This window comes from Alexandromys fortis, unplaced genomic scaffold, assembly GCF_014885135.2.
Source record: "Alexandromys fortis isolate MF-2015 unplaced genomic scaffold, M_Fortis_MF-2015_v1.1 scaffold_45, whole genome shotgun sequence".
NCBI lineage: Eukaryota > Metazoa > Chordata > Mammalia > Rodentia > Cricetidae > Alexandromys > Alexandromys fortis.
Window position 1 is genome coordinate 115,804 of NW_026067926.1, and position 27,892 is coordinate 143,695.

Genomic DNA, 27,892 nt, shown 5'->3' on the forward strand with positions numbered 1-27,892 from the left:
GCTGGCACCCTCTCTGTTAAATGACTGCAGGCAGGGGGCAGAGAATCCAATGCCTAAAGCACATAGCTTCCACCCTGGCACCTAAGTTATCAGTGGACACCCATGGGACAAGAAAGAGGGTGCTAATGGAGTCGGCACGGCCACATAGGTCTTAGCAGCTTCCTGGATCTGCAAACGAGGAGTGACGCACAGGCAGTATAAGGGGAGGGCGGATAGAGGACCAGTGGTCTACCCTGGGCTAACTCAGAGACCAGAGCTTAAAGGTCAAGTGCCAGGCTATGAGGCTGTTTTGAGACAGGGTCTCACTACAAAGCCTGAGCTAGCCTCAGACTCTCTGGCTCCCAACTGCTGGGATCAAAACATGTACCATCAGGCCCAGCCAGAAGGAGTTTTTAAGAGGTACTTTACAGAGGAAGTTCCAAGGGTGGGCTGGTAATAATTCCCTGGGACAGTCGGTTTATTCCTGTGGGAGTCATTCCCCTCCAGGATGCAAATAAGAACCTGACTTCTGCTTCTGCCAAGTGGGAGGGACCCCACACAGGAGGTATACCTTGGGAGGCTCCATTTCCTCTCAACTCCTGCCTAGGAGGGTGGTGAGATCGCTCTGGGGAGCTGTGTCATGGCGCACACCTGCAATCCCAGCCCGCAGAAAGAGTGATGTGTCGGAGGCTAGTCTGAGCCCCCGTGAGACCTTTAGAAACATCGTGCTGAGATGTGAAAGACTGAGCTTGGCTTCTCCTGGACTACCTCTCAGCAGGCAGAACTAGGTACACTCAGTATCCAAGGGCACACTGGCCCCCATCATGCCAGGACCCTAATCTCTGATGCTGTGACCACACCAGATCCTTGTGCCTCAAACTTTGGACATAAGCTGCCTGCTGTCCAGCATGTTGAGGTCTTCCTGGTTTTCTGCAGATGCCATGGGCTCATCTCAAACGTGGCCTTCTTCTCTAGGCTTCCCTCGCTGACCTGTCTGGTCTTTTCTTCCAAGCACCATATTCAAAATACAGACTATAAAGTTTTCCCACTGGCCTGCAGATTTCTACCCCACCACTCTTCTGCCTGACGTGGGGCCTGCCGATGCCATGCTACTTTCAGCAACACATAGCAGCATCACGTCCTCTGTGTGCGGAGGAGCATCCGGCATATTCAGCACTCTGCCTAAAGACAAGAAACAGAGGAGGACCCCTGCCGGTGGAGACAGGCCCCCACTAAAGCCAGTGCCAACTGGAGAAAGGTGACCGGCTCCCTCCCCTGAGCAGGCATACCTGGGCACACGCTGTGGCAGCCAGGGCTGGAGGGTGAGGGATGGAACAGCTGCAGCCCCGCCCCATGCCCAAGTCACCCCCCCCCCTTAAACCAACTGCTGGAACCTTATCTTATGATTTCTCGGACTGCACGCCAGCTGCTTTGCATAGGCTGCTGGAGGCCTCAGTGCGTGTGTGTGTGTGTGTGTGTGTGTGTGTGTGTGTGTGTGTGAGATAAAGGAGAACTGACAAGATAAAGAGTCTTTATTGATGTAAGGCTCCACGTGGCCTGGCCTGCCCTCTTTGCAAACGTATTAGGTGTCACAAGGTAGAGACATAGAGACACTGCTCAACCCGGCCCCATCTTTCTAGAACAAGGTCAGACTGCAGTCTGTTGTCTGCTTACCCTGACTTCCTGGCCACCAACCAGAACCAGCAGCCTCCCCTTGGGGTCTCGCTGTGACTGCCAGTAGTGACCACTGTTTGGGGGATCTCCACTTCCAGATTCCAGGAGCCCTGGCTGCAGGTGGGCAAGTGACGGTGACTGTGCGGCTTCAGGCAATCAGAAGTGTCTTGTAGCCTTGGTGCTCTCCACAGCCGTGTTAGCTGGGACAGCAGATTCTGCTTCCTGCCTCAACCCTCAGCAGCTGCTCAATGAATGGTCACCTCGGGGCCAAAAACTGCCCTCCCTGAACTTACAATTCCTACCTAAGCCACTGCCAGGCCAGATGTGAGTTTCTAGGGTCAGCTTCCAGCTCAAGAAGGGTCAAACAGCTGTGAGCCTTGGGCAACAGGTCTATTTGGTGAGAAAAAACTGGGCCCGAGCAGGTAGGGCAGCAACAAGTAGGGGAGCAGGGGACTTAGGACCCTCAGGACTGCTATGGGACACGGCACACTGAGCCCCTGAATCCCTTGTGAGAGGAGAGCTCACGCTAGTGGTGGGGAGTCAAACAGCCTCCAGGCCCCAGGGTCAGGCTAAGTTCACATCTTCAATTCACCATTCTCTGGATTTCTGGGAAACCTGCCAGCTGGGCTGTCTCCCGAGAGGCACTTTCCTGGTTTGGATGAACCCTGGCCTCAGTGCAGACCTTAGCAACAACAGCGTACTAGCTCACCTAAGAAACTGCAATCCCCAGGGTGCCTGCAGACACCTTGGGGGTCTGGCTGGAAATAGCATGACCCGGAGTCTTGCCCTCCACTGACAAGTCTGAAGGTGTCCTGGGTGTTGAGGTGGGGCTGGCTTCTGGTGGCATCTCCCCAGGACAGGATTCCAAAGCTTCTGAGAGGCTCCCTGGGGACGGTGACCTGTCCCCACAACAGCAGCCACAGCAGGGGCTAGCAATCACGTGGATCTGGCCACCTTCGTCCTGGCTATGGTGCTGCTTCAGGTGGCCACACAGGTGGCAGGTAAGGGAAGAGTAGACAATGCCAAAGCTCAGGTCGTCCCCAAAGGGACTGGGCACTTGATCTGTGGGAGGAGGGGCCTTCAGCTTGTCACCTTCTTTGAGTCCCAGCTCAAGGCATTCTGTGGTGCTGCTGGGTGGGACTGAGTTCAGAGGACTGGACGGCAATTCCATGTCCAGTCCGAAGGTGAATAAGGGCATGGACCTAGGGGACTGGTTAGGAACGAGGTTCTTGAAGGGCTTGTAGCCTCCAGGCCCACTGTCAGTCCCTGATCCTGCTTGGAAAGGCTTGTAGCCTCCACGCTCACTGTCAGTCTCCGGTCCTGCTGTGTCTGTGCAGCCGGCACCGCTGCTGAGCAGGCTAGACAATGCCTTGTAACCAGCATCTCCACTGGGCCCGAAACAAGGCACCCTGGGGTCCTGGGTGGCACCCTGCTTCACTGCTTGCACGAACTCCCGGTAGCCACTGGTAGGGGCTGGGGCGGGGCCAGCTGCCCCATGCCGCAGGACGCTCAGGTGAAGGATCTGCTCCCAGCTGTCCTCCTGCTGCACAGATGGGCATTCTTCAGCTGGGCTTGGAGGGTCCCCTTCTTCCAGGTGTCCAGCCTGCTGCTGTTCTGAGGACAGCTCTCCAGGATGTGGAGAGGAGCCGCAGAAATCACTAAAACTACGGTAGGCAGGATTGTCTGTGATGACGAGTGGCACCTCTGCGCAGGCCAGGTCAGGCGCGCTGGGCGTTGGGCTGCCTGAAGCAGGACCCAGGTGTGAAGGCTGCTCTGTGGCCTGACTTGTGGCCTCCTTGGACCCCATGGGGACAGATGCTTGCCCACTTTCTGAAGGCAGAAGGGAGCATGACTCCACCTGGCTCGACTGGCCAATGCCCCCATCCTCAGTCTCCAGCAAGTCTGAAAACAGGTTCTCAGTGAGCCGGGCCATGATGTCTGCCTGACCCTCCTGGAAGCCACCGGCACTGCTCTCAGGCAGCATGTTCAAGTCCCCTTTGACGGTCTCTTCTTCCTCCTCCTCGCTCTCTGCTGGGGCCTCGAACAGCTCCATACAGCGCACCACACTGACCCTGACATTCTCTGGCCAGAGGACCGTCCTGCTGACCTCCACAGGATGCCAGGCTGCCTTTGCAGGACTCTGGAGAGGCCTAGTTTTGGCAGCCTTTGGGGACTCTCCCTCCCTCTTCACGCCATGCTCCAGCAAGCAGGGCAGCAGCTTCGTCAGACACGTCTTCCAGCGTCTGCAGAAATAAAACTTAGGGTTCAGTTTTGCCACACTTGAGAAATTTCTATTCGCCCTCCAGAACCCTGCAAGGAATCATCCTGTATTGATTGATATTGGGGTGTTAGAGGTAAGACTTCCGACTTTATAATCAATATCCAGTCTGTTCTCACTGCAGACTGGGGACTCAAGTTACCCACAAACTGCCTCCTGACACCCTTGGGAGGAACACAGAGAGGAGGAATGACCCCGCTGTTGGCTGAGTAACTACCACACTTCCCAAATCCTCAAAAGCTATGACCCAAGTCCAAGTTCAGATACATACGGGCACTTGGTTGACTCCCAGCTTCTGGTCTGCTTTTCCCACAGGGACACCTAAAACAGACAGTTAGTGAGATTGGGGTGCTGTCTGCCCAGGCCCGTTACAGGAGGCTCCATGTCTTCACAGACAGCTGTGCCTGGACAGCTGAGGTCCATGTAGGCCCCACAGGGGTCTGGGAGCCTTAGCCCACCCCCTCCCCCATGAATGAAGATGCACTGGGAACAGCAAATGGCTCCAGACACTCCAGCTTCCCTGTTCCATTCTTGACTCTGGCCATAGGACTCACTGTGACCAGCGGGACATGGCTGAACTAATACTGGGTCCTCCTGGACCTGGATGTGGGCTTCACAGCTGCCCACTGTGAGTTTGTTAGCACCCGAGCACCACCTTCCTGGGATCCATGGTCCCAGTGGTTTGCTCCCTTTCCCCACCCTACCCGTGGCTGGGAGTCACACTACGCAACATTTGCATCCTCCTACCTGTGAGTCCTGAATGATGATCGCCACCAGAGGGCTGCGTGCTGGGGTAGGAATCTGGTCCCACCACACCTTTTTAATCCTGAGGGTGGAAAAGGAGAGAGCTGGTCTCTGAATATGCAGTGGCCACGGTGCTCTTGCAAGCATCCTGGCCAGCACTCCTCCCAGGGCACCGAGGCCACAATGATTCCACTTGGATACGCAACAACCATGTTGGTTCTAACCTGCCGAGGATGATTTCATCCATCGCCAACTGTGGGCAACTACCTGGCACCCATCCTCAGTTTCTTCTAATCTCATTTCGCAAAAAAAAAAAAAAAAAAAAAAAAAAAATACATGGCCCTGGGCCTGAGTTCCAAGGTAGAGCTCAGCAGAAATAGATTCCCCTCATCTACCAGCCCTGTCCAGGCTCCCCTGGAGGTCGTGGTCTCATGGTCACTCCGAGCCTACAGAAGAGCTCAGGCTATGGGCAGCTTGACTGCCACCTACCAGCAAGCATCCTCGCTAGGCCTCACTCACATCATTTGCTCAAATGCCTCTGCTCCCACACATGCCCAATGCCTGGACCATACCATGGGTCCTGAGAGGGCCACAGAGACAACTCCATTTAGCTTTGTGCCAAAGAAAGATTCTGTCCCCAGCCCAAGACAGTTCCTTCCCTCTAGAGCATCCACCATCAGTACCCCCCCCCACACACACACCCCTTGGCTTGCTTCTCCAGAGCACAGCCACTGTGGAGAATGCTTGCTACTGGCCTGCCCTGAGAGGCCGACTCTGGACCAGGGATGCTGTCATCCTTGTCTCAGCCACGGCAGCCAGGACAGGTAAGTGGAGTATCCACAACTAGTACCGCAGAAGGGCCAGCTCGAGGCACCGGCCAAAGCAGAGACTCACTTGATGATGCTGACGTAGCTAACCAGGCAAAACAACAGGATGCAGAAGCAGGAGATGCCAACTCCCAGTGGGAGGCGCTGCTCCAGGGGCAGCTGGAAGTCTGCAAGGTGAAGGGGAGCCGTGAGCTGGAAGCCCGCCCTGTGCCATGTGCAGTCCGCCTCCACTCACTCAGTTCCCCCGAGACCCTTGGTGACCTGGCTGCGGACAGCCCTCCCACCTGTCTCCCTAACTCTCCCCCTTAAACACCAAGGTCTTATCACACCCCGACGTCACCACCGTCCCTGATCCAAGGCCAGATCATCATCAACCCTGACCCAAGGCCAGATCACAACAGCTTGAAGCTGTGGCTCCTGTTTTCCTTGGCTCAGAGGAATGCACTGACAAGTGGGAGGACCTAAGTTCAAAGCCTGCCTCTATCAAGTCCTTGCTGAGCAGCCCGGTGGGGAGGACAGAGGGAGGGGGAGTTGGTTATTCCCTTGGGTACTCATCTGCTCAGTGGGGTTAGAAACATCCTTTCTCACAGGCTGTGAGGACCACAGGATTTACAAGGTCATACACTCAGCACGAGCACAGGTGTCTCTTCCTTGCTTACTGCCTCTGACAAGACCTCTGTGACACTGTCCCCCACCACCTCTGCCACCCTCCACTCTGCCTCTCCTCCTTCCTGGCACTTGCTGTCACCTACCTGGTTTCTTTGTTTGCACTTCTGGTTTTTAATCAATTTGTAATCTTTTGCTCACAACGTGTGTATGTGTTTGTGTGTGCGTGTGTTAGAGTCTGAGGGGAGGAATGTGTGAGCCACAGCATCTATCGGTCGGTTCTTGCCTTTCACACTATTTTCATCCCTGTCTACACATGCTAGCTGGCCACCAAGCTTCGGGAGGCTCCCGTCTTCTAATCCTCATCCTGGGCACAGATGCGTGCTACTGTGCCAGGCTTTCACGTGGGTCCTGGGGACTCAAACTCAGGTCCTCTTGCTTGCATGTCATGGAACCATCTCCTGAACCCCACATTTCTGTTTCTGACACAGGTCAGCTCCACTGCACCCAGGTTCCCATGTACTTCCTCGCTGCTGGAGCCCCAAGGTCACTCAATCACAGCTTGTCAATATTTGCTGGAAAATGTGTGACCTATGTTGTGCCCGCTGCATACAAGCTCTTCCCCACCTCAGCAGTTACCATGGGACCAACCACACAACCGTCCCTGGTCCTGACTGCGAAGCCACGCTGTGTTGGGTACAAGGATTCAGACTAACACTGCTGCACGAGGGACTCAAGAGTGACCACCGTGGAACTGTGGGCCTGTTTGTTACAGCGGCCTCTGACCACTACACCACATTCCAGGACTGAAAACCCTGAGTGTCATCCAAGGGTAGTTCCCGACTAGTGTAGAGATAGACCCTCACAGCCCAGGGCCCCGATACTCACGGTTGTCTATGGTGACGCTGGGGCTCCACTCACTCCACATGCCACTGAAGCTATTGGCCAGGACCCTCACCCGTGCCCTGTACTGCACCCCCGACTTCAGAGTCTTGGTTGGGAGGAGCAGCCTGGGTTCCTTGTAGGTCACATTATGGACTACGAACTGTCAGGACAGAGAGACACACCAATGCACAGTTGGCAGGGATGTGCTATGTGCAGCTTGGCTGCTGTCCTGAATGATCCCTTCACGCTGGGCACACCCCTGCTGCCATAGAGGAAACAGGGTGCCAGTCCTCCCCCGGCCCCTCCCATGATTAGCTATGTGACATCAACTATGATCTGGACAAGTGGATTAAGCTGGGTTTGAACACACTGTAAACTACAACTAACTAAACTGTATGACCTTGGGTAAGTGATTTCAGCAGTCTCACCCCTTGGTTTCTGGAGATCATCCCACCACTGGGAATGCTGGGAAGGAGGGGCAGGAGGACATGTGTGGTAGGAAATGACCCCCACCTGCTTCTAATTCAGGGGCCCAGCCCTACAGACACCTGCCTTTGTCTAGCTGATGATACCTTCCCGTGCAGGAAATTTTGGGGATTCTGTTTGTTGTTGTTTGAAAGGCCTACGTAGCCCAGGCTAGTCTCGAACTTCCCATCCTCCCTCTCAGTCTCCTGAGGGCCGTGATGACAGGCATGTGCCACCACAACCAGCCTAAATCTACTTTTAGATATTCAGCAAGGAGCGATGGTGTCACCCATGCACAGAAGACAGGTCACCATGAATGGCACACGAAAGCCAAAGTGACCAGGAGTGTATCCAGCCTGAAGTGACCACTCTGCCACCCATAACCTCAAGTGCCCCCTTTTGGGAAGCAGGTGGGGCCCAAAGTCCTTCACTAACAGAGTTAGGACGGCAGGGATAGGTCCTCTTCCTGACAGTAGGGTCCAGCTTCAGAACGTTCCCTAGAGTCCACTTGGTAGAGGCCTGGTCCTTAGACTGAGCTACTGTGAGACAGTAGCATCTGCTAAGGGGTGGGTCACAAGGGCATGTTCTTAGGAGACATTAGGACAGTGGCTGCATGCTTGTGTGTGTCCCTCTCTGTCTGTCTCTGCTTCTTGGCCACCAGGAGGTGAGCAGCTCTGTTTCGCTCCTGCCACGGTGCATCAACACTAGCCCAGAGTGATGGGGCCACACGATCACAAACTGCCCTCTAGGAAATCAGGCACTCGAATAAACCTTGCCTCTTAAAAACTGATTATCTCAGAACTTGATAGTGATAGGAAACTGGCCAACGCAGCTGCACACTGAAAATGGAGGACCAGGAAGGGGAAGGGCGTGCCTGGGGCGGAGCCTGGTGAGGAGGGAGCTCTCTAGTCTGACTCCATGCCACTCCCAAGCTCCCTACTCCAAAGATGGAGCCCTCCTTCCCAGCCCCGTTCCCAGGCAATGGCAGGGACCCACGGTGCCCACTCACTTCCTCGGGGTGGTCCACTCTGGAGATGTTGACCATGTACATGAGATGGTTGTACAGAAAGCTATTCAGGGGGTACGGGTTGCTCCACGTCAGCAGCCATGCATCGGAGTCATTGTTGTGAACTGTGAGCTTATCTGGAGCCTTGGGCTTCACTGGGGAGGAAGGGGGCCTGCATGAGGGGCCTGAGCCCTGAGATCTGCAACTTCATTTCTCTTTCCTCCCTCCCTTCCTCCCTCCCTTCCTCCCTCTCTCCCTCCCTCCTGCCTCCCTCCCTCCCTGCCTCCCTCCCTCCCTTCCTTCTTCCTTCCCTTTCCTTTCTCCCTCTTTTTCCTTCCTCCCTCCCTTCCTTCTTCCCTCATTTCCTTCCTTCCTTCCTTAGGGGAGGCTGGCCTTGAACCCCTGGCTCTCCTTTTTTGACTCCTGAGTGCTAGGATTACAGGTGTGTGCTCCCTCACCCAGCTTCGTCACTTCTTCTGAAATCATATCCATGAAATCACAGCTGTAGCGTGTATGTTAAAGCTAACATGAAATGACCTTAAACTCACCCATGGGCTAATTCTAATAGCTCATGGGTCCTTGGTGGTCTGAGCAGCAGTTCTAACCACAGACAAAAAAAAAAAACCCTTGAGTCCTTGGGGAGATGTGCTCTCCAATTCTGCCTCCGGTACTGAGAAGCTGTGTGACCTAAGGCAAGCAGCCTGCCTTCTCTGATCTACAAAATGGAGGCAATCTATCTCTTTTGCAAGCCGAGGTTCAGATAAGTAATGCGATTTGCCCTGTGTCACCCAGCAACAAATTCTTGCTTTGGATTCCTGTTGTAACTACACCTGCGCGGAGACCTATAGCTCAGTAGCAGTGCCCAGCAACTGTGAAGTCCTGGGTTCTGTCCCCAGTAATACAAATAAACAAACTATGTGGGACAGGTGAGCAAGTGAGCCTTCCACAGTCAAGGCCACATGACAACCCAGCAGCCAGCCTGCAGCCAGCGTGCACCTCACCTCCCTGCACCGCAGCACCCGCCTAGCCAGGCCTTACCATTATCACTGGGCGTGAAGGAGCCATACCACAGCACCTGCTCCTCAGCCCTTAGGACCAGCAGGTAGGTGTCTTTCAGGACCGGTTCTTCTATGGTTAGGCGGCACATACACATGGAGCTGGCGATGTTCTCCGGGGTGCATGTCTTGTTTCTGCAGACACAGGCTAGATTAGGGTACTTCCCATGGTCACCAGCTTCCTAACTGCCGGACAGGAAGACCAAGGCAGCCAGGACGAGGCGGGCACCTGACTTGGTGTTAGCATCTTGCTGGCCACAGCCCTGGACCACCCCATTCTGGACACTCCTGTGCTGTTCTGACTGTAGACCTCAGTCCCGGGACTTAGCTCCAGGGCATTAAGAAAGTCAGCATCCCTCAGTTCACAGTGAACTGTGACAAGTTCCAGCACACCTCCCACAGACCCCGTCCTGTATATACCAGTATAATTTTGCCAATGGGCCACTTAGATGGGCCACCCACAACTCATGGGCCAGGAGCTAAAACTCATTTTCTGTTAAAGGCCAGAAAGGAAACCGAAGGCTTTTGAAGACAACATAGCTTCTGTGACCACAGCAAACTGCTGATGTAGCCCAAAGCAGTCACAGACAAGATGCAAACTATGAGAAGTTGCATGCTAATAAAACACTACTGGTCACGAAAACAGTAGTCTGCCCACTATGGTGGCACACACCTTTAATTCCAGCACAGGCAGAGGCAGGCAGATCTTTGCAAGTCTGAGCCCAGCCTGGTCTACATAGCAAGTTCCAGGACAGCCAGGGCTACACAGAGAGATCCTGTCTCAAAACACAAACACAAAACCAAAAACCAAGTAGTGGCCAACTGACCCAAGGCTCACAGTTTGCCAGCGTCCACAACTATGTGCCAATGAGCAAGGCAATAAGAGGGTGGAAGGTCACTCTGCAGTGTCTGGGTGTGTCTCTGGAGCACTGGGTCTGTGGACTCGGGTTTGTCCTAGGCACGATGCTCCAGAACACCCAGAACACCTAGGTGCCAGGGAATGGCGCAGAGCAAACCCTGGACCCCGTGCCCGCACACCGTGCCTTCAAAGCAAACTCCACACAGTCTAGTCCTACGGCTAAGTATGCTCAGCCAAACTTCCATAGTTTTCTCCAACACGTGAATCCTGGATTAAATCCAAGCCATCAGGCACGAGCTTTGGCCAGCTGAGTCATCCTGCCAACCTCAGCTAAGAATTTTTTGAGACAAGATCTAGCTCTAGCCCTTGCTAACGTCAGGCCCAAGAGAAGCGAGAGAAGCGCTGATCGAGTTGAATATTCCAGTCACGTGACGCAGTGACAGTGGGTCCAGAGTCCTGCAGTGTCCCCTGTGCCCTGTGGGGCGCTGGCAACCGAACTCAAGGTCCTCTGTCAGAAAGTGCTCTACCACTGAGTTACATCCTCAGCCTTTCGCTTGTTTAATTTTGCGACAGGATCTAAGTTGTCCAGGCAGGCCTTGAACTTTTGACCCTCCTATCCCTCTTACTTCAGCTGCCCAAGTTGCTGGGTTATATAGGTCTGCACCACCAAGCTTCAAGCCCGGCTCAAATGCAGTATCACACAGGATGCCTCATCCCAGACCTGGCTCCACCTCAGGCCCCACCCAGTAAGCTGCCACAAGCCACAAAGCACAACATAGCCTGGTGCCTGCCGGGAGCAGCAAAGGCCTAGATAGACCTCTGGGCACTATGTCCCTAACCTACTTACTCAGAGATCTCAAAGTCCAGCCAGTAGGACAGGTGGAGCTGAGCTCTGCAGTCGACAGGGCCATCCAGATACCACTCACAAGTGGAATTTTGTATGTAGTCAGAGAAGCAGGTGGGCTCCCCCAGGACCGTGACGCTCCCTGCAGAGACAAGACGGCCTGAGCAGTGGAATCATGGCAAGGGACTCCCACCACCAAGGTAAGAGGGAGGCTAGTGCAAACAGGACCAAGTATTCATGCCCCCCCCCCCCGCGCACGCGCGCGCGCACGCATGTGCACACGCATGTGCACACATAAAGATGCTACGCCACCCCAGAAGCACAGAAGAAGAGGTAGGACCCTGTAGTTTCCCGCCTCCTACATCTCCTTCCCCACCCCTTATCCAATGGGGCAAGAGGCTGACCCTGTTCTGTACTGCTCAGGCTCCAAGAGGCTTAGCCAACAGAAGAGACTGATGGAGGGCAGGAGGAGGGGACAGGCACTTATATGTCAGCTCCCTGCCAACAATTCAGAGACCCAGGGCTGTGGTGCAGCCCGTGACTGTGGGGGGTTGTTGACTGTTGGTCGCTCTGACTACTGTTGGGGGGCCTCAGGAGCTTTCTGAACCAAGCCCTGCAGGGTCATGTTCCAGACAAAGTCACGATACCCACGCCAGTGGGTGTAGCCCGCCATGCAGTAAGTGTTCACACAGTAAACAAAAGTCTGACCTCCTGACCCCACTCGTCCAGCAGCTGCTGTGGTCTTCCCCGTCACAGAGAACAGTCTGCGACTGTCTGGGCTTGGTGCAGAATTTGTGTGCCCATTTGTTTTTTGTTTGTTTGTTTGTTTACAGTGTCTCCATAGCTACATGAGTCTGGCCTCAAACTTAGTATGTTGCCCAAGCTGGCCTCAAACTCACAATCCTCCTGCCTCAGTCTCCCTAGTGCTAAGCTGGTAGGGGTAAGCCACACCTGGCCGGCCGTACGGAGGAGAAAGCATGCAGTCAGTTCCTTTGGGTCCTCACGTTGACCTGCCAGGTTGATTCAGAAACCTTTTTTCTGCCCAGATCTCCACTCCACCCTGGTCTTCACTCGAGTGCCAGCCTCAGTTCAGAGTCTCCATATGTCACTCAGTGGCCCTGTGACGTATGTGTCATCCCCAACCCCATGCCAGGTAGCTCTTTCTGGAGGGAGGCTCACCGAGAACACACCTGCAGGCACTGGCAAGCCCTCCCCTGCCTTCCTTCAAGTTGACCCCACTGCCCCTTGAGAGAACATCATTGAGCACCCTGCAATTGCCTCTCGCCACCCAACCCCTCAAGCCTCCCTCCTCAGCTCTGAGCTGAGTTTCCCCACCATCTTTTGATAACCTTTCATTCCAGGACAACCTCGATTTTCAAGGTGCGTTAGTGTCGAGGCAAACAACTGGTCAGGACGCTGATCATCGGCTGTCCCCTTCCGCTACCTCACAGTCTCCACAAGGGCTTTGTTGGGTTCGCTGATGAACCTTGGGACCCTAACATGTCATTAATGGTTGCTGCACGAACAGCAGAGGGAGGTGACTTACCAGAGCCAGACACCCACAGCAAAATCAGACAGCCGACAGAAGACAGGAACTCGGTCCAAAGCCACCCCATTGGGGATGCAAAGGTGCCTGAATAAAAAAAAAAAAAGAGCGGGTGAGTGTTGATCCGGGTTCAGTGGGGTTCATCTCACATGTGATTCTATGCCCTCTCCACACAGAGCCAGAGGTCATGCCACTGCTCAGCTGCCCCAGAAGAGTGGTGGCATACATCCATTCACAACTTTCTCAAGTTCAAATCCCGGCTCCCTCCAAAACCAGCTGTGAACCTGAGCAAGCCGCACACAGTGCCTCAGCATCCCCATCTGCTAAGCAGCCATCTACTGATAGCCACATTTTAAAGGGTGCTGGCAGCTTAAATGAACAAAGACATCTGGGGCCACACTGCGGTTGGAACAGTCTGGAAGTGCTTCAACTGGCTTGGTGATAAAGGCAACCCCAGGCTAGGGGGTCACAGGGAGGGAAAGGATACAGGGATCCCAGGTCCAGGAGTGCTCAGGGACTAGGGACAGCTGAGTGCCTGCGCATGTACCAGGCCCTGGGTTCCACCTCCAGCATGGTGGAGGCAGCGGAGAGGCTCAACTCAAAGCACGTGGAAAAAGAGGAAATGGGGACATGGGGAGGGAGAGGAGGGGAAGAGAGGTGAGGGGAAGAAGAGGGAGAGAAGTGCCACAAGGGGAGCTGGGTGCCATTCTCTGAGCAGCAGTGGGTTTGTTAGCCCCAGTGCCCCCTCCTGCTTGGGTCTCTCTCAGGGTCTTATCGAAACCTGCAGCCCCAGGCCCATTTTGCCCCGAGCAGCTGTGAGCCTGCAGCAGGGTTCTTCAGCTTCTGGGTTCTACCTCCTTCTGCCACGCGGGTCTGTCAAGCTGAGCCTGGCCTAGACACACAGAGGAAGCAAGGCACAAGGTGGACACCCGACCACACACGCATCCAGTTCCAGTCACCAAAGGCTCATGCTATCGACGACCCTGCGGGACACTGTCCTGCAGAGACGACCCTGCCGAGAGACACGTCCGCACTGTCACCAAGTGTGAATTCCTAGTGCACCTGCAGCCCTCAGGGCATGACACAATGACAGCTGCCATGTGCCTCGGCACTAGACTTCCTCAGCTCCACTGCAACCCGAGGGGACTTCACTGGCACGCCGGTCCATCACAACCTAACTGTCATCATACAGGTGTCTGCAATTCCACACTGAGGGACCTGGAGCTCCAGAGAAAGATGGACGATTTCTGGAAAGCGAACAACAGGTGAGCTTAAGGGAGTGCTCAAAGATTGAGGGGACACGGGAAGACATGGCGCTCAAAGATTGAGGGGACACGGGAAGACACAGTGCTCAAAGATTGAGGGAACACAGGAAGACACGGCGCTGAAAGATCGAGGGAACAGGGCAAATCACAGAAAGCCCAGCCTGGAGGGTACGAGAGGCCGGTGTCCAGCAGGACGATCATGACTTCAAGGCCCAGAACCTGCAGGGAGGCAGACCCAAACCCAGAAGCCAGGTCCATCTGCTTCTGAGCTCCAAACACGTTCCTCAGCTTATAGAACTACAGCCTGCATCTAACAATGAAGGAAAATGAGCTGAGAGAATTGACCCCTACACTTGTCGACTTCTAATGTGAACAGCCCGTGTGAAGGACGGAAGCCTGGCCTACCTGTGGAGAGGCCTCACAACTGGACAGTGGCGCAGAGCGGTTTAGGAACGATGGTCTTCATGGGTCCCAAAACAGAGCCTGAGACACAGGATGAGGGAGGTGACCATGCCCAAGTGAGCCTGGGCTCCTCTAGGAGAGGACCTGGACCTGAGTCTGTTTTGGAAAGCTCCACCCTCCTCCAGCCTCCGCTCTCACTTAAGCAGCAGTTTTTCTTCTACTCCCCTCCCCCAACTCAAAACAGCCTTATCAAGGAAGCACTATGGTTCCCTCGTTTTCAGCTGAAGGAACAAAGGCACAGGGCGGTTGAGTGACTTGCTGTAGAAGATTTAGGATTTGAATTTGCCTCTCATGGGGGAGACCCTGCTATTAGTCACTTTCTAAAAGAAGTCCTCATTTGAGAGGTCACTGACTTGTATGAGCCTGGGTGCAAGCCAAATCCTCTTTAGGCAAGGCACATACACTTAACTTTTCATTCCATTTTAGGGGCTCCTGGAGCCTCACGTGTGGACTCAGTAGCAAAGGCAACTCCTTTAGGTGATGACATCCTATCTTTGATAGACGGGGTTTTGAAAACTCATTCTGGAGCTGCAAGATGTCCGGAGCAGTTGGCTGTTGACGCCGATGGGCCACCCTCCACACACCGTGGCCAGAGTCATTTCTAAATGAGGAACAAGGCCAGGGTCCGCTACTCCCCTCAACAGCCCAGGCCTGCCCGGCTCTACCTGGGCCACAGACCACGGGCTCCACAAAGCAGCCTGCCTCAGAGTCAAGTCCAGTCTTACACAACAAACACAGTCGGAATCATATAATGTTAGGAACGAGTGCTTGGGCCATGAGGGCTGGAAGGAGGCCCAAGACTGTGAAGGAGTCACACGTGGGCTCCTGCGCTGAGCTCCTGGTATCCACTGTGGCCAAGACGCTGGTGTGAGAGTCACATAAGCCTAAGGAGATGCTGATGCTAGGAGTAGCTCTGGGAACCAATGGGGCCAGGGCTTGGGCTGTGACTCTGTATATAGATGTGTAAGAAAGCAACACAGCGAGGAGCTGAGGAGATGGCTCAGCAGGTAAAGCACGTGCTACACAATTATAAAGACCTGAGTTCAGGACCCACGTAAGATCTAGCAGTGTGTGTGTGTAACCCTGGTTCTCAGGGTAAGGGGATAGCTCCTACCTGGAGTGCATTGGCCACAATCTAGCTTAATGTGAGCTCCAGGCTATTATTATTATTACTATTATTATTATTATTATAGACCCTGTCTCAAAAATAGATGGGCTACAGGTGGTGGTGACCCAAGTCTTTAATCCCAGCACTTGGAAGGTGAGGCAGGTGGATCTCTGTGAGTTCGAGGCCAGCTTGGTCTACAGAGCTAGTTCCAGGACAGGCTTCAAAGCTTCAGAGAAACCCTCTCTTGAAAAACCAAAAAAGGGCATGGGGGGACTGGAGAGAAGGCTCAGCAGCTAAGAGCACAGAGAACTGGGGTCTGATTTCCAGTATCCACACTTCCAACCTTCTGTGACTCCAGTTCCAAGGAACTCAGTGCCCTCTTTTGGCCTCCAAGGACAACAGAACTCATGAAGTCCACCAACATACAGTCAGGCAAGATAACACAGAACACAAGATAACCATACACACAGAAGAAATAGGTCCTCAGAAGAAGTAATATGAAAGTAACAGAGGAAGACACTCAACATCACTCATGCATGCACGCATGCACACACACGCACGCACGCACACACATGTATGAGCAAGCATGTGTGTGCAAGATCATCATTGGGGTTTAGGGGCCCTCATTGTTTCTCTGTTATTTTTGAAACTGCATTAAATCTGCAATTATCTGAAAATAAAGTTTAAATTTAAGAAAATGGAAAAAACAAACTCCAAGTCCCACGTGACATGACTTCAAAGACTCCACCCGTCCCCCTGAGGCCCCACAAACCTCCAGGGAGCAGTGGCCACCAGCTTCCTTCTCACTGACACGGCTGTGAGCCACAACTGCCCCCCCCCCATGCTGAGGGCTCTCCCTCCCCTGTCACCAGAGCAATCACCTCTGCCTCAGCCTGGTACAACCTCCACCCCCAACAAGGAAGGCTAAGCAGAAACATCTCTGGCCCTAGCACAGGGATGGTGGAGAGAGGGACTTGACTGGAGGAAGAAGGAGGCCACTGAGGATGTGGCCAGGTGGTAAAGCTCACACTGAAGCCTACACAGGGCCCTAAGTTTCATCTCCAGCCGTGCGAAAGAGGAAAACAAAAACAAGAAAGACCAGAGGAAGCAACATACAAAGAGCTAATAACTGTAATACAGATCCTACAAGCCAGCGTGACACCTCTGAGAAAAACAGGCAAAGCATACAAAAGGTTTATCAAATTAACTGGGACAATAGGAAGATGTGGAACCCCCTTAGGATGCTCCTGGTTTGAGAAATGGAAGTTTATGGGGTAACCTGTGGCCAGGCATAACAGCGAATGCCCATAATCCTGGCATCTGAGAGGCAGAGGCAGGGGATTCTAAATTCAAGGCCAGCCAGCACAAGATAGCGAGACTTAACCCCTCTTTGAAAAAGAAAGGAAACTGGTCATTTAAACGTTGTATTTGTCACCAGAGCTACTATGGGTCTGTTTCCAAGAGTGCTAGACATGAGAAGACAGGTTTGTGTCTGCCCTCACCATTAATTTGTCCCTGGTCCCCAGAACACTGCCTGGCATATTATGTACTGTGCGTTTAATCATTGTCTGAACTCGGACCTTGGGCCAAGCCTCTGCCCTGATGACTTTATGTAACGCTGACTCTACCCTAGCTTACTTCTCAGACACCCTATAGGCAGGTGCCGTCAGCATCTCATTCCACAGGCGACTGAAGCAGAACTGGTAAGATGCTCGCTGTGGTCCCAGAGCCAAACTGAGACCCACAATCTCTGGGCTTGACCACCTTGCTGCCTCTTGCAGTGCAGGGCAAGCGTGGGGCACATGGCAATATGACAAGCTGCACGTGCATTGGAAGCAAGGTCAAGGAGCTGGGGCGGCTTCTGAAGCGAGCGACCCAAGATTCCAGCCTCAGTAAGACTGTAGCTTCCTCCCAACTTTAAGGCAGCTGGGCTGGCCTGGCTGGGGGCCAAGGACACATTGCTCCCAGGCAGCAGCCACTGGGGTTCCCAGAAATGGTGGCCACGTCAACAGCCCCACCTCAGACAGGGAGGCAGTGCAGGCCAGGGCTCTTATCTGTGCTGGCTCAGCCCAGGGAGGGGTTGGCACAGCCTGCTCCTGCTGTGGCTGGAGTGAGAAGCAGTCAGAAAGCCCACAGATGCCACCTGCCTCCCTGTGTACCCTTTCTGGCTGGGTACACTTCCTACAGGTGTGAATATCACCGTTCAACTCCTTTACTGCTCTTCCTTGGCACAGGGGATTGAACCCAAGGTTTGATGCATGCTGAGCAAGCATTGCACATCCAAGCTTATGCCCAGCCGTGTGTGTGTGTGTGTGTGTGTGTGTGTGTGTGTTATTTTGAGGCAGGGCCTTATTACATGGCCGAGACTGTTTTTTTACCTTGGGACCCTTGTCTCCACTCCTTGAGCGTCAGCTGCCCTCACTCTTATTCTTTCAACAGGCACCAGAGTGCGATGAGAAGACCCGAGAGCTTTTTAAGCAAATGTGAGATTTTAGAAGTGATGATCTCGTGCCTGGTGATGGGCAGGACCTTGGAGTCAGGGCAAACATGAGGCCAAGTAGCAGGCCACGGTGCCAGTCCCGGTAAGAGGTCCCAGGGCTCCCACCAGAGTGGAAGGGATGATGTGGTAAGGACTGACGACCTCACCATCAAGAATTACCAGCACAACGGTCGGGTGTGGCGGCACGTGCCTTAATCCCAGCATCAGTAGGCAGAAGCAGGCAGATCTCTGTGAGCCAAGAGTCGGCTTTCAAAGCTCCCTGTGAGGGCGGGACAATTGAAAATTCTCAGGGAGGCCTGGAGCAAGGGAAGGTGACTCACCTACCAGACACCAGGCAGGGCCTGGAACTTCCTGCCTGCAGCTGAGGTCTTGGATGGATTGAGTTGCAGGTGTGTCGGCGATAATGGCAGGCCCAGGTGGCAGCACTGTCTACCAAGGTGGAGAGACTAGGGCTGTCTGGGGGTGATAGGGGGCCACTGAGGACGCTACAGAAGCAGGAGAAGCAGGCCCCGTTGGAAATGGAGAAAGGATGGGGCTGGTGACACTTGGTGGCTGGTACGGAAAAGAGTGTGCTCGGGCACTCGGCCACAGAAGGACATACAGGAATAGCAAGAACTGTGGACACTGATCTAAGGGACCACCAGCCCCAGGGGCAGAATGTTCCAGTGGCTTGGAGACAGCTTGAGAGTCCTGAGGAGAAAGGTGAGAAAGCCCAGGAGGCTGTGGAATGGCTAGAGCTTCCTCTAGAAGAGGCAGGGGTGGCTGGGCACCCTTCCTCCCTCTGTGGACCAGGGCTCCAAGCCCCTGCAAAGCTATCATGGGGACAGAGTCACCAAAAGCTAAGCACTACTTGATAGCTGTAAACACACAAGGCCAACAGTGTCCTTGGAGGGGCCTTCAGGCAACTCCATTCAGGACCCCTGCAGCCCATCTTATGGAAAATTCTAGAAGCCCAAGAGAGCACCTAGGTCCAACTCCTTTCAGCATCCACTCAGGCTGACTAACCCTGCCCAGCCCTCTCCTTGAGAACTCTGGAGGCGGCCCTGCGCCATGCTGCACGGCAGCCCCACGGCAGCCCCATGGCAGCCCCACGGCAGCCCCATGGCAGCTAGGCTGGCGCTACAATTCCAACACCCTGTTAGGATATCTGGAGCGGGTACAGAGGGCTTCCATGGAGACATGTTGACGCATGGTGCCCCCTCCTCTGCTAGAATTTTCCATATCTGGCCCACAGCAAGGCTCTGGGCTGTGGCCAGCGAGCTGGCATCTAGCTCTACTGTGGTCATTACTTACTGCCGCAGAAACAGGATGCCTGGCTCCCGAACACTGATTAAATGCTGTCCAGTGAGGGCTGATGCCAGCGCCGTCACCCCTGCATGGTCCCCATCCTTCTGGCTCTCAACAGCTGGGTGCAGCTCCCCTCCCTCTCAGGAACCCACTGACCCCTGATACCAACCGAGAAGACTTTCAATCAGGTGTCTCAGCCCTGTTTTAGAGATGGGGGAACCTGGACCCAGAGAGGTTCTGAACCTGCCTAAGGATGTACAGTTGGTGACTACTCTGGCCGGCATTTGAACCCAGGTCTCTGACTGTGTAATTCTTGGTCCAGTGCCTGGCAGAGAGGTAGCTGGAAGTGGTGGAACCAAAATTCAGGCTTTGTCATTGTTTTCACAGCCTTCCACAGAAAACTTGTCTAGTGGTGACTGGGACTTTGTGCCCCTCCCCCACACCCATAGCAGGAGACACTGGACATAGGTAAATACCCTGTGTGCCAGCTGCAGACAGGTGTGGTGAGGGCAAGGAGCACTCGCCTGCATTCTTCCTGCTGTCTCAACCCTGTATTGTTCTGAGCCCTGGCACAAAGGGCTTCTCACGTGGGCAGGGACCCCAGAGCAACTCAGATCCAGGTCAAGGCTCTGGGACAAAGTGCAACTCCACCCTGACGGCCCAAGACCAGCAGGCTGAGGTCAGAATGCAGTCTCTTCCTCTGAGAAGTAGGAGCAGGTTCACTTGCCTTAGGGGGCAGGTTCAAGGGAGCAAAGATACTGACCATGGCCCAGGACGGGGTTTACAGAGAAGTGGGAAGGGCTCACCTCTATCCACTGAGAAAAGCCTGAGACCTAAAAAAGTGACCGTTGCCACGACAACGGGGATATACCTCACAGGCACAAGCGTCCTTCCCACTGTGGAATAAAGGCTCAGAAGCACAAGGCCCCCAATTCCATGGCACAGAGCATGGCAACATGGGTCGGGGACACGGTAGACAGACACGGATCTCAGGGTGAGAAGTCAGGACCTCAGGAGATGGGTGACTGACGTGGCAGCAGAGGGCCCGCTCTGGAGGTATAGGCTACACTTCTAGTCAGAGCTTTGTTTTCAGGGAGCTGACAGAAAGGCCATGACAGGATGCCCTGCAGCCAGCCATGAGGACAGCCTAAGACAGGAGTTCAAGGCCAGCCTGATCCCCATGCTGCGAGATATCTCAGAGAAATGGCAAAGTGAAGAAAAAAGACGCGTCTCCAGGGACAGTCTACCGTGGGATCAACAAAGGCCTTGGCCTGTGGGGTTCTCAGGACCCTTTAGTGTTGTCAAGGTCCCTCAAGTCGCAGACCTTACACTTCACGGTCACCCCACTGTGTCTGAGCACCACAGGCTCCCTATGCTGACCTGGTGTGAAGAGTGGAAGGCACTCTGTACCTATAAACAGAGCACTGCCTAGCCGGAGCCTGACCCTGTGTTCAGCAATAATGAAGTAACTACTAAATAACTGAATTAAGCTTGTGGTCCCCATGTGGCCACCACCATTAGCTGGTGCCCAGTGAGTAGAAGCTGACCTAAGAAGCGAGGGGACCCCAGCAAGAGGGACAGAATGGCAGAAGGGGTTCCCATGACCACTCCAGAACGGGCACCAGGCAAAGTCCCCCCTTACTGTCCCTATGACCATTCCCACGCCCCAATACTGGTCACCATGATGATGGGATGGGAGATGGGTTAGGGAGGCCTCCTCAGTGGCTCATCAAGGTGCTAGAGAAGATTCTAGAACATCTAGAGCCCCCACTACCATCTTCCTCATAAGGCAGATGAGGAGCCAAAGAATTGTCCTTTTAAGTCTACACCCTCCCCTGCCACGCAGGTCCCCAAGTACGCCTTGGGCAGCCGCCCTTGCTGGGTCACCTACACTGTCCCCTTCACTTCCCACTCTCCTCCCCCCAGCACTGCCCTCCTCCGCACACCTCCACCACCCCGGACAAGCCTACCCCTTCCCCGGTCTGCCTTCCACTGTCCAACCATCCCTTTCCTTTCCACTCTCCCGAGCTCTGCCAGTTCTGTGCCAATTCTCAACTCAAAGTCCCTCGAGGTCCATGTCTCACATCCATGGACGCGGAGGCGGCCAGACCGGAGTCATCCACTGTCTCATAACTACCCTGGCCAGGTGTTTTCCCACTCCAGGACTTTCGCCTCTGTCAGCCTCACTGCTGAAACGCCAGCTAAGGAGCTTGCGCCTGAGGTGGAACACGGATACGATCGGCCAGCAATGCCTGACTTCTTCAGTACGGCTCTGACTTAGGATGCTAGGGACCAAACCCAGGCCCCCAAACACACATTCGAGGCCAGTGCTCTGCCATGCATGCAGCTACACCCCTACGGCAGACAGGCGGGGCAGGCCACACCCTGCACTATGAACGAGAAGACAACAAGCTCGGGATTCTGTTTCCTGCGCAGACTGGAGTGCTAGTCCCCTAGGAGCAAACAGGCACAAAGTCACCAGAGAAAAAGCAAGTGTGGCAGGTGTGGAGGGACTGCCAGGGAGCAGGACACTTCAAATGTGGCAGGAAAGAGCTCAGGCTGACACACGCGGAGAGAGGGGAGATGACATCCAAAGTCTGCTGTGGCTGCCTGGTCTGCATCTGTCTGCACTGCTTCAAAGTCCAGGCTGAGACCAACAGAAACGGAAGGAGAGCGCGGAGCTGGGGCGCACAGCCCACATAAACAGCTGGCGAGGTGCGGGGGCTCACCCTGGCAGATGAGTTCTCTAGGACTTCACTCTCAATGGAAAACGCACGCTTTTTCTTTCTTTAAATCGAGGATTACTTGTTGTGTCACCCAGGCTGTCCTTGCATTCGGGATCCTCCTGCCTCAGCCGACCCAGTGCTGAGATTACAGGCGTATGTGGTTAACTTCAAACATCTATCACTGACATTGGGGAAGGGTGGTTCAGTGGTTCAAGTGTTTGCTGTGTAAACACGAGGACCAGAGTTTGGCTTCCCAGAACCCATATAAATGCTGGGTAGGTGTGGCAACCCACCAATAATCCCACTGCTAGGAAAGCAGACCGGGTATCCCCAAGGCAAGCTGGCTGAGGAGACAGACACCATCGGCAAACTCTGACGGATACACCCGGCTGTGCATACAAGGGGGCAGCGATCCAGGAAGACACGGGACTTCATGTACACGCACATAAACCCAGCTGTGCATACAAAGGGGTAGCGATCCAAGAACACACGGGACTTCACGCACATATGCACACACACATACATCCTTTCAAACACATCAGAGCAGCTAGGGAAAAATGGTCAGAAAAAAAATCTTTTTTAAAAGACCAACAAATTCCCTACTATTGAGACAGAAACTACGTATGCCTACCACTGCATCCTGAAGGACCAGATTTAGGATCCATAGCAGAGATCACAGAAAACGCCACCTGTCGCCAAATACTCCAAAAGCACACAGCATTTCCAAACAGCTTCCGCAGCAGACACAAGAAGAAATTAGCACCTCTCCAGCAGTGACAGACGGATGGACAGCACAGTCTTATTTAGCCGGAAAATACTGGAAAACAAGAAAGACTGAAAACAACTGTAGCCTCAAACAATACATTTCAGGTGGGAAAAACACAGTAGAGATAGATGGAGGTTCCCTCAGCCCAACCATTACAAATGCCAAGGGGGCTGCAGGCTCTCATAAGCTATGACTGCAGATAGCAAGAGATAAGACCTGCTCCGGATAGGAGGAGGTGATGGTTTCCCGGTCTCCTTGGGCTCTGACCTTAAAGTTTTTAAGTAGGACTCCAACCAAGTCAAATTCGGAGCCAAACTGAACACAAAAGTCACCAAAGGTAGATGGAACACCTAGAATAACTAACTGTAGCCGAACAGCCTGCACTAGAGGAGCGTTAGGCTGGAGCGGAGCGATAGTCAGTATCTCCCAGGGAGAGAACCAGGGTCAAGAATCTGAGGTTCCCGGAAAGTTGGTCTCAGTGGTCATCCCCAGAGCAATGCGGTAGGACCTCGCTGTCCCAGAGGCCAGTGGACAGGAGACTGCGACTCTGCTGGTTGGAAGGACAGCCAGCCCACAGCCGGCCAGGGGCCAGGCCACAGCTCTCCTCCCCTCCCCGGGTCTCACTTCCTCATTTGAAAAGACGGAACACCCCTCTGGCTGCCCTAGAAAACCTCAGGCCGCCCCCAAGTTCTCCAAAATGGGCCGGTAAACGACGTTTCCCGGATCCAACCAAGACAACCTTGTTCTTTTAAACACTCCTCCTCTCCCAGGGAGCTTGAACAGAGGTGTGTCACCTGGCAGGTCTCTACAGCAGCCTGTTTTCTTTTTTGGGGATTGGAGCTCAACCCAACAGGCTTCTATGTACTTGTCCCCGCCCCCACACAGCTTTCTCGCTCTCTGGGGCTGTGGGGAAGGGGTTCATCTACCCCTTCTGTAAGCTGGCTGGGTGGAGGTCTGGCAGCTTTCACAAGATTACTGGGCACAGCCAAGTAAAAAACTGACTTCAGCTGCATGGACAGGAGAGGGAGCTCATCTTGTGAGACTAATTTTCGTTGTTTATGACCAGTGGTGAAGGTGAGAGGTTCGCTGAGTGACTCCAACTGAACTTTTCTGTCACTTCATCCAGAAAAGTTGAGCGTCTTACAGCCCCTCGCCTCCCAAGGTTTAAACAAACTAAATAAGATAATACAGGTGTCTGTCTGGCTCCTCCCTCCTCCCGACTTCCACTCCTGCCCTTCTCTGCTCCCCCAGTCCCATCCCATCCCACTGCCTCCTTGCTGTGGGCAAGGTTCGCTGCTTAGCGCCTTTATACTTGCTCTTTTCTATTCGGGATTTCAACCCCAAAGTCAACCCCCTTAGAGTCACCTTCTCCTCAGGACTGTCAGCTTCCGGGGGCCTCTACTGCTTGGTCACTCGAGGTTTTGACCCTGGCCTGTTGATTGATACCCAACACACACAAGCATTGCCCTTCAATCTGTAACGACTTCTGGGGGCTGGAGGCTCTCAGTCCCAGAGAATCCCCTATCTTCCCACCAACTCCGTGAAACCCACTTCTTGCCTTCCCAATGCCTACACATCTAGGAGTCCCTCAGCCGGGGCCCCCACTTGAAGCTCCGCTGCCTCCAAGAGGCTGTGGGCCCCAGCATCTGCATGAGTCAGTGGCGGTAGCACCTGGAACTGCTTGACATCAGCGCTTCTTAGAAAGACATGATGTGCTCAAGAGATTGAACGGCACGCGTAGCCCACAGGCGACAGGAAGCCCTGTGTCACCGCTCCAAGAGACACCTACTGACCCTTGTTCCCACTCCCATCTTTCCGCAGGACCCCTGCCCGGCCCTGCCACTGACTGCCAGTGCCTGGGAAACCCCAGGAGCTTAGACACACCATCTCTCCTCATTGTATGAGCTGCCACTCAAGACCCAACAGAGTTGGCCTCACCCCTCAATCAGTGGCCGGCAAGCATGGTGCTACGGAGTGACACTGAATACTCTTCAGAGTCTGCGGCGAGTCTCTTCCTCTCGGGCAGTCTAAACTGCAAGGACTCTGTCAAACACCCCATCTTTGTCCTGATACAGCACCCGGCACACCTGGCCCCTCAGAGTGAAGAAGTGCCAGGGGCAGCTCGGAAAAGCAATGTCACCCTAAGGGGGAGAACACAGTCAACTGCCTTGCCCTCCCCCAAGCAATGGTTTAGAAACACCATCTCCCGACCATTCTCATCCCAGATTCCTCTGACAAATGGGAGGTGCAGGGATGCAGAGAGATTTTCTTGAGATCACACAGGTGGGAGCAGCAAGGTCAGATTTGAAGCTGGGCCCCACTCCCCTTCCTTTGGCTGAGAACATTGGACTCCAAGACGCTCTGTCTGATCCGTGCTGGATATCTGCACCCATGCAAGCCTCATGCAGATATACCAGCCCAGAATAGGAAATCCAGCCAGACACAGCCAGACTGACCTCAGAGGCTCAAGAGTGTGTTGGCACGGCAGACACAGGCACAGGGCAGTGCCAGGAGGGGAGGAAAGGAGCCTCTGGTCCCTGCCTGCCTCTGTCACTCTCTGATGCGGGAACCCCCAGCAAAATCACTGCATAACTGGATGTCAGGATTCTCACTTTGCCAAATTAATCCTTGTGGGTGACAATAAAGATTTGTTCATGTTCTCCTTAGTGCCTGCTGTCCCTAGGTGCACTTTTGAATGGGGCATAAATGACGGTATGTACCCTCACCACAACGCCAGAGTGTTCTCAGAACTTTACAACAGAGACTGAGCTCGAAGCACACAAGAAATAAATCAAGCCTTTGCTGGGCAGGAGCTCTGGCTTTCAACCTCCAAGCCTCACCTCCCAAACAGACCTCCTGGGCCATGGGGATCATGACAAGCTTCTTGTGCCAAGTTTGAATGTGTACCCCAGTTGGGTGGCTGCCCCAGGCCCCAAAGGCAGCAAAGTGAGGTGTGGTGTGGACAAGGCCAAGCATTCTCTTCATCCGTCGCCAAGTATAGCAGCAGGCCATTGTGCCTGCCACAGGGACAGCCTCCCTGACCACCTGGCCTTCCTCGGTCTGGGAGGGCACTGGAGAAGACCTCAGCACTTCACAACACAACCCAGACACTGTCAACAGTCAGATGACCACAACCCTGCCCGATTACCAGTGTGTGGCCGGTTTGGCAACTCACACGGGGTTCCCCATCCCTGCCCTCAAGACCCAGGAGCAGCAGGCCCAGGAGGCTGGCCCTATGACTCACCCAAGCCCACCAGCAGGGCACCCAGGACCTCCTGCAGCATTGTCTACCTTTCCACACATCTGGCTTTTCTCTTAGCTAGGTGGCACAGTGAGTTTTCCTACCTTCTAGCCTTTGCGCATGCTGTATCCACAGCTCAGCGTGCCTTCTCTTGCCTCGGATTCTCAACCTGCCAAGGTGCTCTCCCACACCCCAAACTGGCTCAGGGATTGTACTTCCCTAGGAAGAGGTGTCTTGCCCATTAAACCCTAACCTCCTGTCTTATGTGTTCTTCCCTCAGTTAGATAGCAGAGCCCGGAACAGCAAGCAGAGCACAGATGAGATGGAGAACAAACGGACGGAACACTGGTCACTTCCCATCTCTGCCTCAGTGTCCCGCAATGCAGTCATGACTCCTCGGGTGGATTTCTAAGAGGCCTTGCCAGGACTGTGGAATCTCATGACTCTCTTCTGGCCAGACATTTCCACAATCCTCAATTTTCCTATCAGACTTGAAGATGGGACAAATGTCCCAGCAAACGCCCCCAGACTCCGAAAAACTTGTAAGGGGAAGGCCACAGTGGGCCCCACACTTTCCAGAGGGCTGGGGAAAGGCAGGGCCCAGGAGTGTTGGTTTGGGGACAGGCTCTGAATCAGAAACTGGCTGGCTTATACAACGTCCAGTTTGCCACAATAAACACTCAGGTTCCTGGGTTACTGAACCGGAACCTGGGAGGAGCCTGGAAGTCTCCTAGAAGATCTTCTAGAAGACCCCTTAGCGTCCCGTCCGGAGTGGGACAGCCGAGGCTGCCTGGGTTGCCAAGGGCGGGCGGTCCACCTGCTTCACCCGCGGCCCGACTGCTGGCGACCCTGACCGGGAGGGGAGCCCAGCAGCCCCACGCCCACCAGAGGATCCGCGGACTCTGGTCCCAGCCCCGCTCAGTTCCGCGGCCACCTCTGGCTGGTCCTGAGCCTTCCCCACCGCCCGTTCCTACCTGTGCGCTCAGGCTCCACGCGCCGCTCGGGGCTTTCCTGCGCGCGGACCTCGCCCGCTTCCTACGCGCCTGGCGCCCCTTATTTACATGAGACGCCCCGCCCCGTGCACGATCATTTACATGCCCCGCCCCACCGTCCTCTCATTTTCACTCGCGGTCTTCGCTTTGTTGCCCGGTCATTTGCGTGCCCTACCTCAAGCGGCCGCAGCCGTCGGGGGCTCTGGCTTATACGTTCCAGGACCTCAGAATTCGAATCTTTGTCCTGGCCCAACAGACCAGCCGGGCTTGTGATCGCGGCTGTTTGCTCATTCTTCCAATGTTTACCCTGCGCCTGCGCCTGAGAAATTAGAAAGCAAAACAGCTCATCAATCAGGAGCCAGTGCTTCTCGTCAGGTTCTGGCAGTCCAAGCTGCCACTACCTCACGAGGGAGTCATGTGCAACCAACCATTCTTTTCAGATGGAAAAGCAGAGGCATGGATGGAGCTGTTAAGAAACTTGCTCAGGGGCCCGTGAGATAGCCTGCAAGTCTGAGGATATGAGTTCTATCCCCAGAATCCTTGTAAAAAAAAATGAAAAAAAAAAAAAAAAAAAAAAAGACAGCACTTACTCCCACGCAACTGTGGCCGACCAGAGTATTTGCCAGCTGAGCCATCCCAAGGGCTTTCCATCCTGCTTTTTGAATTATGGTTTGGTTTTGCTTAGTTTATGGTTTTTGAGACAGGATCTTGGATGCAGCGATGGCTGTCATATTGTAGCCCAGTCTGAACTTGAACTCACAGCTATCCAGTCTCAGC

General features: G+C 54.2%; 1 protein-coding gene across 4 annotated transcripts; it reads right to left on the reverse strand.

The window, feature by feature from the left end:
* Window positions 1-1,493: 1,493 nt before the first annotated feature.
* Il4r (interleukin 4 receptor) lies at window positions 1,494-27,434 on the reverse strand. 4 transcript variants are annotated; one of them, XM_050143216.1, is made up of 10 exons: window positions 27,291-27,434; window positions 12,769-12,855; window positions 11,226-11,364; window positions 9,503-9,654; window positions 8,468-8,619; window positions 6,997-7,153; window positions 5,570-5,669; window positions 4,679-4,757; window positions 4,203-4,252; window positions 1,494-3,896 (listed from the first exon to the last, which is right to left on the reverse strand). In XM_050143216.1, the coding sequence occupies exons 2-10, from the start codon at window positions 12,836-12,838 to the stop codon at window positions 2,363-2,365; spliced, it is 2,433 nt and encodes an 810-aa protein (XP_049999173.1). In that variant the 5' UTR covers window positions 12,839-12,855; window positions 27,291-27,434; the 3' UTR covers window positions 1,494-2,362. The 4 variants fall into 4 exon arrangements, with proteins under 4 accessions (XP_049999173.1, XP_049999172.1, XP_049999171.1 ...); XM_050143215.1 differs by lacking the exon at window positions 27,291-27,434 and adding an exon at window positions 27,098-27,220; XM_050143214.1 differs by lacking the exon at window positions 27,291-27,434 and adding an exon at window positions 22,748-22,932.
* Window positions 27,435-27,892: the final 458 nt, after the last annotated feature.